Source organism: Daucus carota, chromosome 7 (genome assembly GCF_001625215.2).
Source record: "Daucus carota subsp. sativus chromosome 7, DH1 v3.0, whole genome shotgun sequence".
NCBI lineage: Eukaryota > Viridiplantae > Streptophyta > Magnoliopsida > Apiales > Apiaceae > Daucus > Daucus carota.
In genome coordinates, this window is record NC_030387.2 from 2,641,685 (window position 1) to 2,653,811 (window position 12,127).

General features: G+C 30.7%; 1 protein-coding gene across 1 annotated transcript; it reads right to left on the reverse strand.

Moving 5' to 3' along the window:
• Nucleotides 1-185: 185 nt before the first annotated feature.
• On the reverse strand, nucleotides 186-7,240 carry LOC108196848 (uncharacterized). The gene is made up of 13 exons (XM_017364313.2): nucleotides 6,818-7,240; nucleotides 4,888-5,575; nucleotides 4,638-4,722; nucleotides 4,433-4,522; nucleotides 3,826-3,899; nucleotides 3,366-3,450; nucleotides 3,193-3,279; nucleotides 2,550-2,680; nucleotides 2,337-2,418; nucleotides 2,214-2,261; nucleotides 1,546-1,618; nucleotides 1,316-1,419; nucleotides 186-579 (listed from the first exon to the last, which is right to left on the reverse strand). Exons 1-13 carry the CDS (start codon nucleotides 6,963-6,965, stop codon nucleotides 460-462), a joined length of 1,815 nt encoding a protein of 604 aa, XP_017219802.2. The 5' UTR covers nucleotides 6,966-7,240; the 3' UTR covers nucleotides 186-459.
• Nucleotides 7,241-12,127: the final 4,887 nt, after the last annotated feature.

The following is a 12,127-nucleotide window of genomic DNA, read 5'->3' on the forward strand; positions in this document are numbered from 1 at the left end:
CAATGAGTTGATGGTGGAATTTTGGTTCTTTGGAAACTTTCTTGGCACATGCCTTCGTAAGAAATTACTTGTGTTCGTGATTATAGCTAGAACTTTGATTACATTTCCGTTTCCGATAGAACCTCGATTAAGTAATAATCGATATAGTAATATCCTCGATAAATAATATCCTCTCTGGCCACAACTTAATGTAAAGAGTCTATTTTAACTGGATAAAATAATAGTTTTCGTTGTTCTCAACTTTGTTACGTGTAATCGTAACATCATAACTAAGATTACAGCTTGTACATGATAGTTCCCTCGTGGGTGCCTCCGTCTACACTACTTGTGAACAATTTACCAGGGACTACAACAAAAATCTTGCTGAGGAGAAGACAAAAAAAAAAAAAAAACTTCCTGGCCTGACAGCTACATTGATGTGTTTCAGCCACAATGAAGTATCTATAAAGGTTCAACTAATCATGCATTCCTACTATCTATAACTCCCCATGCTTTGTGTTTGGCACTTTCTTGCTTGTACCTTCGGAATTCTCTTAAAACTGCAAGAATAATGTGCATTGACACTGGCAGAAAGAATGGCTGCAAGACGGATCCATGTTAGTGCAGTTCGGAGAAAACTGAAAACCATGATTGCATAAATTCTTTGGACAAGAAAAGATAAAACAAGCAGCTATCCACAATTTATGATGCAGGACAGAGGTGGGAAAGTGGTCTAATAAGTGATAAAACGTGAGAATCAGCAAGAACCGTAACAATCCATTTATGATTGTATTTGACTCTAATTGACAATCATGCTTACAAGTGTATGATATTCTAATAGCTGGTTAACAAGATTTATAGATAATAGGAAACTACCTAATTGATAACCATTGCCTAGCATTATCTACTTCCATATTAATAAAAAAACATATAAACAAATGAATTACAACCAATTTAATCTTAAACAATACATAATATTGTATTATAAAACCACAATAGTAGAGACCAATAGGTAAAAGCCCACACTGTCATGAAGGTAACAAAGAAAACATCACACTGTCAGTGTTTTATTCCATTTAGAAAATTATTTTGCCACCAGTTGGTGGGCAAAAATTTAAAATCCAGTAAAGGAAAAAAGAAATATTGAAGATATTTAGATATTTCAAATTATTATACTCTTATATCTTCATGCAAAAGTCAATGTGTTCATTAAAAAGTCTCCACTAGCAAATTTTTTAATTATTTATATATTTTGCCAGATTGGCTCCCATATATAAGTATATACCTACTACTTTCACAAAACATAGTAGAAAGTGTTCAGTCTAGAGGGACGAACCGAGTATACAGCAAAGCAATGCTCAAAAGAGTAGTAGCTCACAGACATCATAGATGGGTGAAAAAAGGCATCCTCTGCCAATATTCTAGCTTCCCTTGAGGACACTGACAATAAGTAAAATATGTATTAGTACTCACATGGAAGTATATGCAATTTACTTGCATGATACCATGAGTTTACAGCCTGCAATTGATCGAATTAACATACTGTAATCAATCAAATTAACATACCAGCTGATGCATCAGAAATTCCATAGGAAGCATTACTTCGAGCCACTTTTGCAGCTTCAAGAGAAAATTTTACCTGTAATGTAATGAGTAACGATAATGTTGAGTGAATCATTTCTACCTAGACAGTTGTACATAAACTTAAAACTACATATATTATATTTGCATGTCATGTTTCCCTCAAATTATATAAAAAGGTAAGTTATAAACAACCAGTTGCATGCAATATTATAGTCTTAAAAACCATGACCCTGCAACTATGATGTGAAAAAATTTAAGAAAAGACAGAACACTTGTCAGGAAAAGTAGAGCCGCGCACTATACCTCACAAACATTAGAAAGAAAAAATGCTCGTCCAATCACAGGAGAGAGAGACACAAAAATTTGTTAAAGCTACAAAGAGAGTTTTCAATATAGAACTGGAGATATTAATTAGGTGGAGGTGGAAGTAATATCTTACAAAAATTATTCATAGTGACCCCCCCCCCCCCCCCCCCCCCACAAAAGCATTATTGTATGTTGCTTCTAAAAGAAGGCCTAGATAGACTTCTATAGTTCTATATACTCGTAATCTTCAGGAAGGTTATATCATAATCATAATGGTGCTTAGACCATCTCATATGAATAGATTAACACTGTAAACCTACTTTTATATTCATTCACTGACTAACCTGTTTTCCAATCTCATCCTTGATAATCATCCTTGGAAGTGACTGGACCTGCATGGATAGGAGCTCTTACAACCCAGAAATATCACCCAAGTGCTCATAAAAATTGAGAAGAGAAAGACATACTAATCGGGAAAGTGATCCAAGGGTTGTACCACACTGAAGTAGATTATAGCATGTGTGTTGGCGTGACAAGAAATCCATTTCCCTACAGATAATTACAAAGAAAACAGTTGCAGCAGGAATATATCAATTGAGATGTCCAGACAGGAACGCATTAGTCAAGATGTTTACGTTTAAGCTTTTGAGGTAGTGGTATATCTCAATAATATAACTTACCATTCTGTAAAGCCCTTTCCGGTAGATAATAGAGTAAATGTGGTCGAAGCATCATGATAGAAGCTACCAGAGTTCAAACCAAATATTTGTCGGAGCTGCCCAAGGAAAACTTCGAATACCTTTTCTAAATCCTGTTTCAGAATGTCCATCGATCAATCCTGATAGAATAACTCTAAATCACCATTAAGTCATATATAAGTCTGCAATCCCATACTCTCGATGCTTTATTACCTTACAGTACTGTTTATATTTGATGTTTGGAATTTCTTTTAGATTGTCTCTCTCTATCTTTTATATATACATATATATGACATTGGTCCATAAAGAACATTATAGAATTAGAATCTAACCTGAAAATACATTTAGATTCTAATTTTAAACAAATTAAGTTTTTATTGTGAATAATAATAGAATATATCATGGACTTGCAACAAATTTTTTGAACTAAACATGGCAAGAAATTAAAGCTATAACAAACGAAACATGCATAATAGCAAATTGCTATGTTTCCTATTCTGTAAAACATGGTAACATGGAGCTGCAGAGACATCAAACATAAAGTTACAGAGAAACTAAAGCTTATTGCTTGTATACTTGTACACTTTATTCTACCACATCACATCCCTGAGATTGAGGTTCTCACCTGTGGTGAAATCTTGTTCCTCGAATGAGAACCTCCAAAATCTCTCACGCAACGTGGGGGATTCCAAACAACTACACCACCCCACATCTGCAATATTAGAACCCACACTTCATGCTGAGTTCCAAAAAGAAAAAATAACTGAAACATCAAAACCTTAATCCGTAGCATCTCACTGGAGATATGAAGCCATTTGTCATAGAAATCTCTCCATTTGGAAGTTGTAGCAGAAGTGGGCATTCATTAGCCGATGGCACGTATCTGGCAATACAGAGAATCCATATATGCATTAGATATTGTAAAGGTTTACATATTAGCTTTTTATCTTTGTAATAACTGAATCCCAACTGAAAAAAGATAAATTTCGAAGAACATGTGAAAATTTTAGTAAAGTGTTTTTTGATACATTTACTTGAAACTTACAACTTATTTCCCTTTAATAAGATGTGTTTTACATAGAAGGAAATATGAAAATCCATGCTTTGAATAAAGTAAACCATTGTTTTGAAGAAAAATGATACTATCTCACCAGTACTGTAAATGGAAGTAATTAACTAAGTCAAGGTTGTACTTTTAACACTCCACTTTTCAGGAAAAAGATACTTTTTTAGAAAATTATAGAGTTAAAGAATATACACCACAAATTGCAAAATCTTTGATCGTCCACCAGCTGCAATGGAAGTATCCAAGTGCCATTCATTTGAGTTCACCTGTAAAATATTTTAACAGTATATGCTTAAAGAGGGTTGACTCTGGAAAATTAACACGTATCGTGATTCAATAACATAAGCTTAACACCAGAAGAGGTGCTTCTGGTCAGTCTATCTAGGGGAAGGGAAAAAGGAGGGAGGCAATAAAAAAGGACGTTATTTACACATTTAGGTTTTAAACCAAATTGTTTTTCATACAGTTAAAATAGATGAGAGAATTATTAAAATGACTGATAAAAAGATAATTGCTACAGAATCAGATCATAAAAGAGGATATAATACAAACAATTAACTGAAGGGAATAAGATAAAGACAAATCAGGCAAAGAATGGCAGCAAGCCAAAAGGATAAATTACTGATCCAAAACTCTCAAAATGTAAAGAACAGAAATGACCATTATATCTGAAAACTTTGTGTTCTACAATGTTCAGTTTATGTGTCATGATTTAATTTGGCATATAAGTAAAGAGCTCATGTGCGTGTGTGAGCACCTTTGTGTATGCATGTTTGTGCACATGTATGTATGGACTTACAAAGAAAGGCAAATCTTTTGTTCTAAAGATGTAGCTCTCCTTTTCTTTATCCCAATTTGCAAATGAAGACATAGGAGTGTGGTATAAGACCTGCATGTGCAAATAGAAAAAGTAATCTAAGTATGATAAGGATGCTTAATTAACCTAAATTTCGAATAAACCAATAGAATTCTGAGAGAACTATAGTGTAGTTTATACTACATACCTGACTTTCAGTGCTTATATTGGCTAAAGGTGCCAAAGTCCTAATAATAGGAGCCAAAAGAATCTCATCTATCTCTTGAAAATTCCTACAGAAGCCAGGATAGGGGGATGGAAGAACATTAGAAGGCGGGCATAAGCATCAACTTTTATGTGTGAACATAGTTTTAGGTCATTACGGATTATCCTAGTTCCCCTATAGAATACACTATTAAAAACTTACAAGAAAAGGATATCTGATAATAGTACCATACCAATCATACACCCAATCACGGGGATCAGCATTCAGCAAATTAAAAGAAAGCACTATTCTCCCATCAGCACCCACCGGCATAAACTCCGAATGAATCGACCCATTTCTAGTTCCTCCATTCACAAAAACTTTAACAAATACTTCTGCTACCATCTCAACAGCTTCATCCACCTCTGAAACCCGACCCACAATCCACGCATGCCTATTCTTCCCAACCACAGCCCTAATTTCTTCATCTTTACTCACCACCACTACACGATAAACCTTCCCACTTCCCTCTTCATCGCCTCCCAATACTTCATTCAGATACTCATCAAATCTTTCATCATCCTTCAACATCTCTTCCAAATTCCCCTCCTTAATCCTCCCACATTTCCACAATTTAGCCGCCTCAACATCTCCACTTTCCTTACAATCACCTCCAGACTCAATTGTCACCGAAACACTGTAATTGTTCCCACAACTACCACAAACATTCTCACTACTACTTAACTTCCGCATATTCTCCAACACCGAAAATGCTAACTTATCTACACTCACCTCCCTAGAATCAAAATCAACAAAAACGACATGAAATCTACACAAAAATATTAACGGATGCGAATCAATCGAATTCGAGAGCGTGTCCATTTCCGTAAACGGAATCGGCGAGCGATAAATCTCTATCGACTTGAGGAAAAACGGAACACCTATAACCAATACTCAAAAACTTCATCAGCAAATTGCACTTCAACACCCTTAAAACAGAAAAATATGTACCCAAAAAACATCAGCAACTAAATTTTAAACTAATAACATAAACATACTACTAACAGCATAAAAATGCCTAATTAGCTCATACAAGTAAAATATACTTATATCAGTAGTTACGATCAAACTACACATAAGTGAATCATAAAAATCAAAATTTGATAAAAAAAATATCAAAACTTAACAGTAATTAAGCCCAAAAATCAAAACTTTACAGTAATTAAGCACAGAAACTAGGGGTGTACATGGTTCGGGTTGGGCGGTTTAACGGATTTGTTAACCCAACCCAATCATTTCGGGTTTTTAAAATTTCAACCCAACCCGAACCGTATAAATTTGTAACCCAAACCAATTTGTAGTACTTCGGTTTGAATCGGATTGGTTTGGTTTGATTGGATCGTGTAAATTTGTAACACGAACATTTATATTTGTTTGCTATTTAAATAGATTAATTTAAGACCACAAATACATTTAAGTACCAAATGAAAATAGTATTCATGTTTGTGTGCTCTTAAACGAGCATAGTAATGAATTTAATCTCATATTCACATTCATACATTTAATCATATACATTTAAGTAGCAAACAAACATTGTTATCTTGAATTTAAGGAGCACACAAATACAATAAATCAAGTAGACTAGACTAATATGTGATGGGTTAGATAAATTTTACATGTTCTCGTACATTTTAATCGGGTTGGGTTGGATCGGTTTACAAAAACTGAAACCCGTGTCCAACCCAATTAAATCGGGTTAATACTTTTTTAACCCAATTACGTATCGGGTCAAAAAAATTCGGATTGGATCGGGTGAGATATGGTCGGTTTGGGTTGGCTTGGTCGGTTTTACCAACCCGTGTACACCCCTAATACAAGCATATAAATCCAAAATATGCAGTAACTAAGCATAAAAATCAAAAACCTAACAAAAATAAGCACAAAATCACAACTTTACAATAATTAAGCATCAAAATAAAAACTTCACTGTAATTAAGCATAAAAAGCACAACTTCACAAGTAAGTACGCATAAAAATCAAAACTTCATCAGTAATTAAGCATAAAACCTAAAACTTTATAGTAATTAAGCATAAAAATCACAACTTTACAGCAATTAAACAATAAAATCGAAATATTACAATAAATAATGCATGAAAAGAGCTTAAAAGAGGTGAAAATGTACCGGAGAGGAAGGAGAGGAGAACGGAGATGGTGAGAAAGAGGCGTTTGAAACCAGGTTTAGATTTTCGCATAGTTTTGGGATCGAAAAGTTCGGGAGTCGAAACCCCTGGTTGTTCTTCTCGTTGAGAAGCTTCTGGATGCTCCGCCATTGCTGAAGTTGAGTGAGGTTTCTACAATAATCGCCGATCGAAGATGACAATATATGAATATTTATTCAAGTGTCTTACTCTTTCAGTGTCATTCAAAAAAAGTTTAGTTGGATTTGTTGAATTCACCGACTTTAAATCCCCTGTTCGATCCTTTAATCCCGACTAATTCACTACCTACAAACTACCAGGGTGATTCGATTTCTAAAATTTCAATTTGGTTCATTAATCCTGACTAATTTTCTACAAATTATTTTTGTGATTTGATTCTTAAACATGATTGCTAAATGCAATTCAAAATTGCTTAATGCAAATCGGGAAGATTACATTGCTATCCTTCTTAAACGGGGTGTATTCGATTGGGATTTTAATGCATTGTTTTTAGTCTATGGATTTTAATGGATTGTATGGGATTTTGATTTTGTGCGGAATTTTGATGAAATGTCGCAGAGTTGATAGGATTTAGGTACAATGCTTCAAAATCCCATTGAATTTGGTGGGATTTCAAAAAACTTAAAATACACTGAAGAATGCCACAAAATCCATCATTTTATGAAATGAAAAAAAATCCATCAGCATTTGAATACCATCAGATTTTAATGGATTTTAAACAATCCCAATTGAATACCATTGGATTTTAAAGCATAATTTAAAATCCCAATTGAATACCACCAGATTTTGTAGCATAATTTAAAATCCCAATCGAATACCTCAAGATTTTAATAGATTTCAAACAATCCCAATCGAATACCCTCGGATTTCATGAATGCAAAAAAATGCTTTAAAATCCCAATCCAATACACCCCTCTAAGTTTTGAACGTATGTGTTAACGGGTACCTAATTAATGCATAGTCTAGTTTTCTGTTTAATCCTTTAATAACCTAAAATTACTCAGGTGCATTGTACCCTAATTTATCCTGAATCATAACATTATCAACATAATACAGTACTGTATAACTTAACACAACATTCATACTCGTATCTTTGGGTACATGTATTTATATTTTTAATATAACTAGCCCGTGTGAAATAAAATTCATAATTTATTGTTTAAATTTTAATATTATTTTATTAATATTTTAATATTAATGAGTTGAATTTTAATTAAATTTTATTACTCAACTGATTATACTTTCTTATGAAAATTTAGCTCTTACAATTTATTATCTATTTATAAATATTTTTCTATTAATATGTGATAACTTTTTATTCCATTATTTTTAAATCAGATTTCATATTTCGTATATCTTTTCATCTTTTTATGTATGAAAAAAGATTTTTAGTTATACGGAGGTTTTTGTTAATTAAAAAAAGAGATTTAAAATTATATATTTATAATTTTATTTTTAACATCGTTGCAATTCTTTACAAAAATATAATATGATAATATATTGTCGTGAGTATTTTTAGTATTTAAATTTTTTTAATAATATAAGAGTAATAGACCTATAGGGAGAGATTGCCAAACCAAAAATTAAAATTAAAATTGTGGATTACAAATTATACCCATGTTAGCTTATTATAATATAATAAGTATAGATTAGTAGTTAGATTTTCCATATTTAATAATTCATATTTATATTTATATATATATGCAACTCATGTGAAAAATAAAATATGACGTATTGACATGCGATTGAATTATAATATGTAAGTATTTCAAACATATGTAATATTATAATATGCATTTGATATTTATTAAATTTTATATTGTATGTTTAATATAAAGTATTTTTATCATTTATTTTTAACTTATGTAATTTAGTACTTTTAATTTAATATAAGTTATTAGTATTAATTAATCAATTCTTATCTTAGAGAAAATTATACTTTTACTCATCTATTAGAAAAAACATCCGTTGAAAAAACATCCGTTGAATACTTTGTTTTTAAAAAAAATCATATATTTTATAAAATAAAACTATAATAATAAATATAAATGAAAATAAAACACCTTTTATATTGTTTTATAAAAAATTAATAAATATTATTCCGTTTTTGTGCAATTAAATAATATTATATTAAATTTATAACTTAATAGTCACAAATAAATCAATAATATATTTGACCTTAATGTGTATCTTGAGCCTAGAGTCTGCTGTGCGCGTAGAGTCTGTGCGAATAGTGCGCATAGAGTCTGTGACACATTAATGAGGGTTCATTAGGAGGATATAAAAGTAATATACTAGTGTGTACAAAGCAAAACTGATTTGCATTTAGCAGCACCCTTTTTAAATTGCAATTAATTATTATAATTGTTTTAAAAAGAACATGTTATATAATAAATTAAATTAATACATTAAATATTAATCCTATGTTACAATACCTGAGTCTACCAGGGTCTCCAGTTAACCGATCACAAAAGAGGAATTATTTTAGGACCAATCAGAAGCCATTTCTAAATTTTAAACTAATAATATTTCTTCTCAAATTTTTCTTCTACAACTGTATGTAGTTAACCAGTCTAGAAAATAGGAATTATTTTAGGACCAATCACAAGTCATTTCTAAATTTTAGACCAATCATTCATTTTTCAACTTTCCTTCAACCACAATTAACCAATCAGGAAAAAAAAAAAAGAAGAAGAAAAGATTATTACTTTGAAGTAAAGATTCTTGTGGGATTTCCTCAGCTGCAATATGTATGAATTATCTTCACGATGTTCACATCACTTTGTAATTTAGCTTCAATGCTTCAACTTCTTCAAAAGTTGATCATAATTTGTCCTTTAAAGCTCCACTGACATCGACTGATTTAGTAAATTCAGAATTGGAAAAATTATCAGTATTAGTTGATTCATCAGGATTTCCGTTAGGATATTCATCAGTATCTGATATCTTTCATCAGTATTGCTACAGTAACCGATCTTCTTGTCAGTAAATCATCAGTATTCCAGTTGTATACAGCTTTCCATGCTTCCTGGTCCAGATTATCTCACAAATCTCTCATAACTCTCTTCTCTCATAGTAAAATTTTTCAACTGAATTATTTTGAGATAAGACAGAGATGGATAAGTGTTTCGAAATTTTTTTCTGATGATACTGAGGTTGGAAATATATTCATTGTATCGAAAGTGAATTTATATAATTTAATCAAGGGAAAATAGATTTTTCTGTCACCCAACTTATTATTTATTTGAAAACCTACCACTGAACTATAATTTCTTCCTTTTCTGTCACTAATGTTAGGTTCGGATTTTTTTATCACTAAAGTTAGGTTCGGTTTTGATTATTAACACTATGTTATTCTTTTTAGCATTAATAAAATATAGTGTTAGTCTACAATATTACGGTGGTCTGATATGTGTTTATATCTTTATATGTATTATTACATATGTGTACTAGGTAGTTTACCTCGGAGGACGAGAGTTGGACACGCATTTTGAGGATCCTAAAAAATTTAGTTTCAAATATTATTTTATTTTATTTTTTCAGAATAAAATTTAATGTTTGAATTTAACGTTGATTTTTTTTCTTTCAAATAAAAACGTTGGATTTTTTTGGTCACTAACGTATGTTTTGATTTGATTATTAATAATATGTTATTTTTTTAGCATTATAAAAACATAGTGGTAGTCTGCAATATTATGGTGATATGATATTTGTTTATAACATTATATATAGTCATCTATATGTCCCCTGGGTAGTTTACCTTAAATTACGAGAGTCTACCACGCATTTTAAGAACCTAAAAAATTTAGTTTGGTGAATTATTTTTATGACTCCACAAACATATAGTATCACTTGACTTAATTATACTTGAGAATTAATTGTAGATGATAAATTGTTTGAAGTCAGTGATTTAATATTGATAATTTAATGAATTTTTAGAATTCTAATTATATTTTCTTTCTAATTTTACCACTCATTTATGTCATTATTATTTCCTTCGTTCATCTCATTTATTTATAGTTCTTTACCAGTATTTGGCACATATTTTAAGGTTCACATTTTTTTATAAAATACTAGCCTTTAACCCGTGCGAAGCACGGGCGGGGTATGTAGTTCGTAATTTATTATTTATAATTTAAATTTTAACATCATTTTATTATTATTTTAGTATTAATGGATTGAATTTTAATTAAATTATATTATTCAACTAACTATATTTTCTCCCGATTACTTGAAAATAGACAAACCCTAATATGTGTGTGTGTGTGTGCGCGCGCGCGCGTGTGTGGATTTTAGTAAATTTAATCCGAATTTTGTACACGTAGATTTAAAAATAAAAAAATCAGAAAATTCAAATCTTTTCCAAACATAGCCGATCGTGTAATACCTTTGAAAGATCCAGTAATCTAATCAATCGAATTTCAACGTAATTTTGTAATCTTGGTTTTTTTTTTACAACTATAACTTTTAAGATTAGAGTTAGAAAGAGTTATGTGATGGTTCGTGTTTATATTGAAATAGAACACGTTAAAGTTATATGAAGGTTCTTGTTAAAAAAAGATATTCAAAATTGTATATTTATAAATTTATTTATAACATCATTATAATTTTTTTTATGAAATATTATATGATAATGAATTGTTATGAGTGTTTTTAGTATTTGAAACTGTTTAACAATATAATACTAATAGACTCCACATTTGTAGACTTGTAGTACCAAAAAGAGAGTACCAAACAAAAAAATAATAGACTCCACATTTGTAGACTTGTAGTACCAAAAAAAGAGTACCAAACCAAAAAATATAACTAGAACCTTGGACTACAAATTATACCTATGTTGACTTATTATAGTATAGTATAGATAGTTCCATAACTTAATTTTGAGATTTCCTTTTTGAGTAAAAAAATTCAAACTCCCGTCGTCTAAGATAAACTACTTAAGACACATATGGAGTACTACATATAAAGATATAAACACATATCAGATCACCATTATATTGAAGACTACCACTATATATTAATAATGCTAAAAAGAAGGGAAAATAGATATTTTACCATTCAACTTATTATTTATTTAGAAACCTACCACTGAACTATAATTTTCTTCACTAATGTTAGGCTCGGATTTTATTTTCCTCTGACAGTTAGTTCAGATTTGATTATTAATACTATATTATCTTTTTTAGTATTATTAAAATATAGTAGTAATCTATATTTAAAACTTTGATATATCTTATTTAAAACTATGCTGGTAGTTCTGATTTAATATACTG

What these genes read in the sequence shown, in the direction of transcription:
- LOC108196848 (XM_017364313.2), bottom strand. Translation starts at nt 6,965, where the DNA reads ATGGCGGAGCATCCAGAAGCTTCTCAACGAGAAGAACAACCAGGGGTT. An exon ending in CAAAAGATTTGCCTTTCTTT is followed by an intron (nt 3,900 to 4,432) that starts GTAAGTCCATAC and finishes AATATTTTACAG; the next exon opens with GTGAACTCAAATGAATGGCA. An exon ending in TTGGATCACTTTCCCGATTA is followed by an intron (nt 2,262 to 2,336) that starts GTATGTCTTTCT and finishes CTATCCATGCAG; the next exon opens with GTCCAGTCACTTCCAAGGAT.